Raw genomic sequence first — 6,289 nt, forward strand, 5'->3', positions numbered from 1 at the left:
AATCGCTCCCAAGTGAGTGACAACAAGATTGCAGTGCTTTATCTAACGTTAGTACTACTTAGAGTAGACCTACTAAAACAAAAAAGACCTTACTTGTTCTAATTCTACAAGCACCTTAAAACCTAAGCCCTGAAAGTGGATGCCAGTGCTAAATGGCGTCCCAAATCAAGTTCTGACTCAGCAGATTAAGAACTGGAGCAGGAGTTCAGGCAAGCTTACCATGAGGCACAACAAAACACACTTCCAGTTTGGGCAAGGCCATGTTTATTTCACCAAAGGATGATAAAGTTAAGGATGAGGTACAGCTGCAGAGTTTGGGGGAAGGACTTCGGTAAAAAGGAGATCCTGCAGCAGGCTCGGGTCGGCAGCACAAATCACGAACAACACAGACAGCACACCACCAGCTCCACTGGTGGCTCAGCGGATCTGCGAGAAGGGAGAAGAGGGTAAGAGCTATTCCTTCACCAGGCCATCGTAGGAAGCTCCGTCTGCCATGAATCCCTTGGGCAATCTGAATGAAGGGGTGTGGCACTCCTCATCCCTGGGCATCGCCCTCACCCAGTTCAACCTCAAGGTACCTGTCTGTGCCTAGGCTGACTCCAGAGCAGCAAATGGCTGCATCGTTTATAAAAGAATGTGGATGACCTCATGGACCACAAAAAACAATACAGAGAAGGAAATGTAATGATGCAGAGGACAAGGCCACAAGTTTGTGGGTTAAGAATCATCATTTCTGGTAACGACTGGGGAAGCAACACAGAAGGAAAGCAATCACAGGGCCCTGCATAATCACAAGCTAGTTACAAGACACCCATCAAATGAAGCTGCAACAGGAGGAAGTGGACTGTCAAGGCCATCTGATGGAAGGATGACAGAAAGTTTTAAGAGCAAGTGATACAGCCCAGATCAGCTCCCCATTTTCTCCCCCTGTGCTTTGGGTATATTTATTCATTTACATTAAGTATATACTGCTCCACATAGATACAATATCTGAGCACTGCACAATAAAAAGGAAATTCAGTGATGAAGAGGATAAATTAGGACCTTTCAAATCACACTGTGCTAATGCGACCATGGCTGGTTAGTCAGGGAAGGCTTCTTTAAATAAAAATGTCTTCAGCTAGTATAAAAAAACCAAAGAAAAGTTGGCACCTGCCTGCTGTCAACATGCCTCCTCCAGAGCATCCCATTCTCATCAGAAGCCTCCCAGCCCAGCCAACTTGCTTCATTTCCTACCGTATACTTGTCCCATTTCTTCTCCGGATCGTATGGCTCCCATCGGCTTGCAGGGAAAATGTGCTTGTTCTTCTCATACCAGCTACGAAGCACCACCTTACCAGCATGTGACTGGGAAAGGTAGACAAGAGAGGAGTCAGTCTGCGAAGTACCACAGCCAAGAAATCATTTCCCAACCAGTTCTGAATGGAGAAGGCAGCTGGAAGCCTACTCTCAAAGAGTCTGGGGAAAGTGCGGAGGGACAGATGGACTGCCTGGATTTAATAGCATTACAGTGAATAGCTCTATTCGTTTGCTGGATAGGAGGATTTTTCAAGGTAGGCCTATACAGTCCAGAGACTTGGCAAAGTCAGACGTCCTTCTGCTTACCTCATCTTTCTCCACTGTGGCATCACTCAAAAGCCGAACATCATCATGTACATCAAAATTGAAGAGTGGCCCTGAATTAGGAAGTGTGCACATGAGAACAGGGGGACTCACAGCACAATGTGTGCTGCCTACCCCCCCGCCCCACTGACCCCTTCTCTCCAACTTTCACCGATTAGCCAGTGCATCATCGCTCACAGTTCAATCTAGATGAGTTGTTAGCTTTTCCCTCTCCACCACTGCTCCAGTCACTACACTTGAAGTGCAAAATCCCTTCAGCTGAGAGGCTGGTTTCTATTTCAGAGGAGCTCCTGGGGGCCACATTCCAGAGGTGAGTGTGGCCAAATCAGCATATATTAGCTTTACCCTTGTATTGCCAGTAACTAAGGGCTTAGGAGGGCCATGTCATCCTTTCAGAATGAGTGGGGGGATACAAATGCTAGGAAACCACTGTATCAGAGGTAGCCAGGCAGAAGAAAGGGGTGTGTCTCCCTGGGAACAAAGACACGCTGAACCTGAGGTTCTGCATCTGTGCACCGCACTTGCAAGTTTTCAGCCTATCACAGGTCAGAGTCTATGCAAATTGCCCCCATCACTCATCTACCCTTGCACCCTTTTTCTCAGTCAACATGCAGTCACAGCCCAGAGACCACGACTCCCTTAGGACAGCTACCCTGGACCCTCCCCAAGTGGGCTCTGATGCAACGAGGGCTAGGGACAGAAATGGGGGAAGGGCAAAGAAGTCTCACCGCTTTTCCCCCGAGCCTTGGTGACAATGAAGTCATAGAAGCTGTGATGCTGGTGGGCAGAAGAGAAAAAATTAGTAGGAGAAGTGCTCCAAAGTATTTCCCAACCCACACCAAGAGGCCAGGGGAGAGCCTCAGGTCAGTGGCAATAGCTGCAACAGGTGCTGAGATGGAGGGCACCAAGGACACGGGAATCCGCGTATGAGTCCAGTACTCCAAGTGGTCTGGGAGTGTGTGGAACACTGTCCTATTTCCTTTCCGGTGGATGTGACTGAGCCTGGCCTAACACACCCGCCCCCTCTGCCCAGGCATCAGGTTGGCCAAAGGATGATCACACAGCAATGCAGGGAATCAGGGTCAGAATGGATGTTGGGGTCTGCTCCCCTGAAATGCATTCTTCTTAGAGTGGGTGGTGAGTTGCCCTAAAAGGAACTGTGAGAAGCAGCATCTGCCTCACTCAAGTCCCATCCTTTCCACAACCCAGTCCATGTCTGGCTGTTGACTAGTTCAAGAGGCGGAATGTTTAGCCAAGACCACACCCCTCCACACTTTCCATGTTGCTTGACTGCAAAGAGTGACAGCCATTTTCCAGGAGCATCAGTGAACAAAAACAGCCTTCCTTTTATCTGTCTACCTCTGAAAAATTCACTCTGTACGATTTCTCTGTGAAATTGTATTTTTTTATATATACATACATACATACATACATATATATATATATATATATATATAAACATGTGTGTGGGGTATGTATGTACATGTCTCTCTCTCTCACACACACTCTAGGTTGTCTGGAAATGTTCAATGCATGTCCTGTTTCTATGAGAACAGCAGGTTGTTTGCATGCTCCCCATCCCAGCTAGACTGAAAATGTGTCCAGCAGCACCCAGACTGTGAGAGCAAAGCAGGGATTAAAAAAAAAATCTAGATAGCACCTATAGCAGTAAGAATGTAAGAATGCGTTAACTGATCATTTGCTGTTTTTAATGAAGTCCCCAATTCTCTCCCCTATGGCCCTGACCCTATCCAATGAGAGAATTGGTGGAGTATTCAGAGCAAATGTACAGCCAAGTTGGCTGTTTTCACCTCATTTTAATTTAAACTTATCTTGAGGGCTTAGGGAATGGTCTTGTTTCCCCTTCCCCACTAATGCTCTAGGACTGGCAAGGTAGGAAGATTCAGAACTCCTGGCTCCTGGACCACTAGGACAGAGATGGTGATTATCTGCCCGAGGTAAGGGGGGTCCCCTACATAAAGGAAAGACAGGGCTATTGAGTAGCAGAGGCGGTAACACAGTGGGCCAGGATATCTGCTCACGTGTGGGATGATCAGATCCTCCTTGATGTACATAAGCTGCTCCACACCAGCTGACCTGCAGGGGGAGACACTTACTGAACCCAGCATCTCCACTTTTTCACACATCTCATGTCCCAGCACCCTGCAAACCTCAAACAGAACGTCATCGAGAATCCCATTTGCTTCACCAGAGGTTTGCTTACTGTCACAATCTGACAGATTCCAGTGCAGTGAAATGGCTTAACAAGAATTCATCAAGAGATTCAACTCTATCTCATGCAGCTTGAATAGTGTCACCATCTAGCTATCCTACCGCAAGCATTCAGCAGTTCGTCAGTGTAAGGATGCCTATACTACAACTCGGCATCTGCTTTGCGAATGGCCTCTGTTAATAAGATAGTTATCACTGCCTCACTCTTAAGTAGCCCTCCAACAAACACATGCATATATCTCTGCCAACTGTGGATAACCCTGTGCCATCTAATGAAGTGGAGTGGATCCAAAAAAGCTTATGTCAAGATACATGAGTTTGCCTAGAACATGCCATGAGGCTCCTTGCTATTACAATTTACATAGGTCAATTCGATTACAAGTCAGTGCTGCTGGCTTTCAATGACCTTATGTGATGTACCTAATGTAGGACAGTCTTTCCTATTTTAGAGATGACGACGGGAGACGGCAGATGCAGCAGCTTTGCACAAGGCCAAAAATGGGACTCAGGTCTACCAGGGATGCCCAGAATGCAGCAGCTCACACTTTGAAAGGGCCACAATGTAAGAGAGGAAGATGTGTAGCTGTGCAGGCCTGCCACTAATCTCCTTACCACCTCACCCTTCGGGAACAAACCCGACTTTGCCAAGATCTTTACCGGAGTTCACTGAAGTCCTTACGCAAGATCTCCAGGGCCTTTTGCAGAAACTGCTGAATGGTGTTGCCCTTCTTCATCTGCACTGCGGGGAGAACAAGAATCAGTCTGAAGTGGGTTTCTCTCACTTGCACCCAACCCAAAATATCACCTGCCTAATCTTCAAAGATTGTGTCTGCATGTATATTACATTCATAACCCACCTTTTCTCCCAGAAGTTGAAACCAGTGTACTTGGTTCTCTCCCACCTCCCCACAGCAAAATCACACACACCTTTTATTCTGTGAGGCAGGTTAGGATAAAAGAGTGACAGGTGCGAGGTCAGAAAGTTTCATGGCCAAGAAGGGGTTTGAATCTGGCACATCCCAGTTCTAGGCCAGCTCTCCAGATGTGCTGGACTGCAAATAAGTTGGAAATGATGGGAGTTGCAGTCCAACATACCTGCAGGGCACCGGGTTGAAGAAAGCTGTTTTAATCAGTGTACTGCATTGGCTTGCTCTCCTCCTGTCTATAGATACAGATAAATGTATATTTCACATACAAGATTTTGGACTAACATCATCAAAGGGAGCAGTAGGGGAATAGGCAGTGGTAGAGCAGCAGCCTTCAGAAATTGTCTAGGACCCAAAATGCCTCAAAGCAGCTGCTGTACTGAATGGAAAAAGACAGCAAGCCAAGCTCTCGGAAGCCCACCCATCAAGCCATCAGCTGCTTCTCCAAAGCTGCAACCAGAGCCTACTTTGGCAGAGAGCAAAGCTCACCTTGACAGTTCGGCGGTGCCCAGAGCCATCCCAGTAGCTGAAGGTGATTTCAATTTCTTCACCTACCCAGAGAGAGGATGGAGAACAGTTAAGAGAACAGCAGAGGCAAAATCCCTTGAACCTCAACCTGTGGGAACACTTCCAGCATCTTCCGGTAACCTTCCCTCTCCCCCTCACTCCCCATTGTAAAGGCCAGAGAAGCATCCCGGCCCATTCTCACTTTTGATTTTCTCCTGCTTGGCCTCCCACTCCTGCCGAAGCTCTTCTCGCAGGCGGTTTTCTTCTTCCTGAATGCCAGCAAGGCGGACGTGAGAAGGAGAGGCAAAAGTGGTCAGATATTTTAGTGCAAAATGGAGCTATGCAGGTGGCAAAAGGAGGGAGCAGTGTGGCTGGGAAGCCTGGGAACAATGGCACCTGATTCCTGACTGGCCCTTGCCCAGAGGGCAGGACAACACGTACCTCTCGGTCACGGTCAGGCAGGAAGCTGGTGTCCACATCTGGATTCTTCCCCAGCTTCTTCTTCTTGGGGGGCAGTTCTGAGGGAGACGGGAGAAGGAGGCATGAATGAAGAACTACCTCGACACCCTACTAGACCTTCAAAGCCACCCTCATGTCCTTCATGGCTGCCCCTTGTGCTCCTGCCGCTGCCCCATCACCATTTCAGGCCTCCCCAGTTTTCCCTCTACATTTGCTCCTCACCTTCTCGCTCCAACTCTGCCTCCTCGTCTTCCTCCTCTTCCCCATCATCTTCCTCCTCCTCCTCCTCTTCCAGAGTGAAGGACAAGCTTGAGATCTTACGCTTCTGCTCCTGCTTGCGCTCCCGTTCTCGCATCCGCTCCAGCTTCCTGTGAGGGGTGAAGCAAAGTTACACAGCACACTTGCGGAAAGGGAAATAAACTACTCCAAGATCTCTTCAGGAAGGCAGGGAACTGGAAAACAACAAGGGTGGTCAACGTGTGGCCCTCAGATATTTTGGCCTGTACCTCCCATCAGCTTCAGCCAGCAAATACAATGGCAGA

At 48.2% G+C, this 6,289-nt stretch overlaps 1 protein-coding gene across 1 annotated transcript in view; it reads right to left on the reverse strand.

Moving 5' to 3' along the window:
• Positions 1 to 247: 247 nt before the first annotated feature.
• FAM50A (family with sequence similarity 50 member A) overlaps positions 248 to 6,289 on the reverse strand; it is an 11,159-nt gene continuing 5,117 nt past the window's right edge. The window contains exons 5-14 of the mRNA XM_044443766.1: positions 5,970 to 6,115; positions 5,730 to 5,806; positions 5,491 to 5,557; positions 5,271 to 5,332; positions 4,513 to 4,589; positions 3,666 to 3,720; positions 2,352 to 2,400; positions 1,606 to 1,676; positions 1,237 to 1,347; positions 248 to 426 (exon numbers count right to left, since the gene is read on the reverse strand). Of these exons, the coding sequence (XP_044299701.1) occupies positions 418 to 426; positions 1,237 to 1,347; positions 1,606 to 1,676; positions 2,352 to 2,400; positions 3,666 to 3,720; positions 4,513 to 4,589; positions 5,271 to 5,332; positions 5,491 to 5,557; positions 5,730 to 5,806; positions 5,970 to 6,115 (724 nt within the window). The 3' untranslated portion in view covers positions 248 to 417. The remainder of the gene's footprint in view (positions 427 to 1,236; positions 1,348 to 1,605; positions 1,677 to 2,351; positions 2,401 to 3,665; positions 3,721 to 4,512; positions 4,590 to 5,270; positions 5,333 to 5,490; positions 5,558 to 5,729; positions 5,807 to 5,969; positions 6,116 to 6,289) is intronic.

Source organism: Varanus komodoensis, unplaced genomic scaffold (genome assembly GCF_004798865.1).
Source record: "Varanus komodoensis strain SLA01 unplaced genomic scaffold, ASM479886v1 scaffold42, whole genome shotgun sequence".
Lineage (NCBI taxonomy): Eukaryota > Metazoa > Chordata > Lepidosauria > Squamata > Varanidae > Varanus > Varanus komodoensis.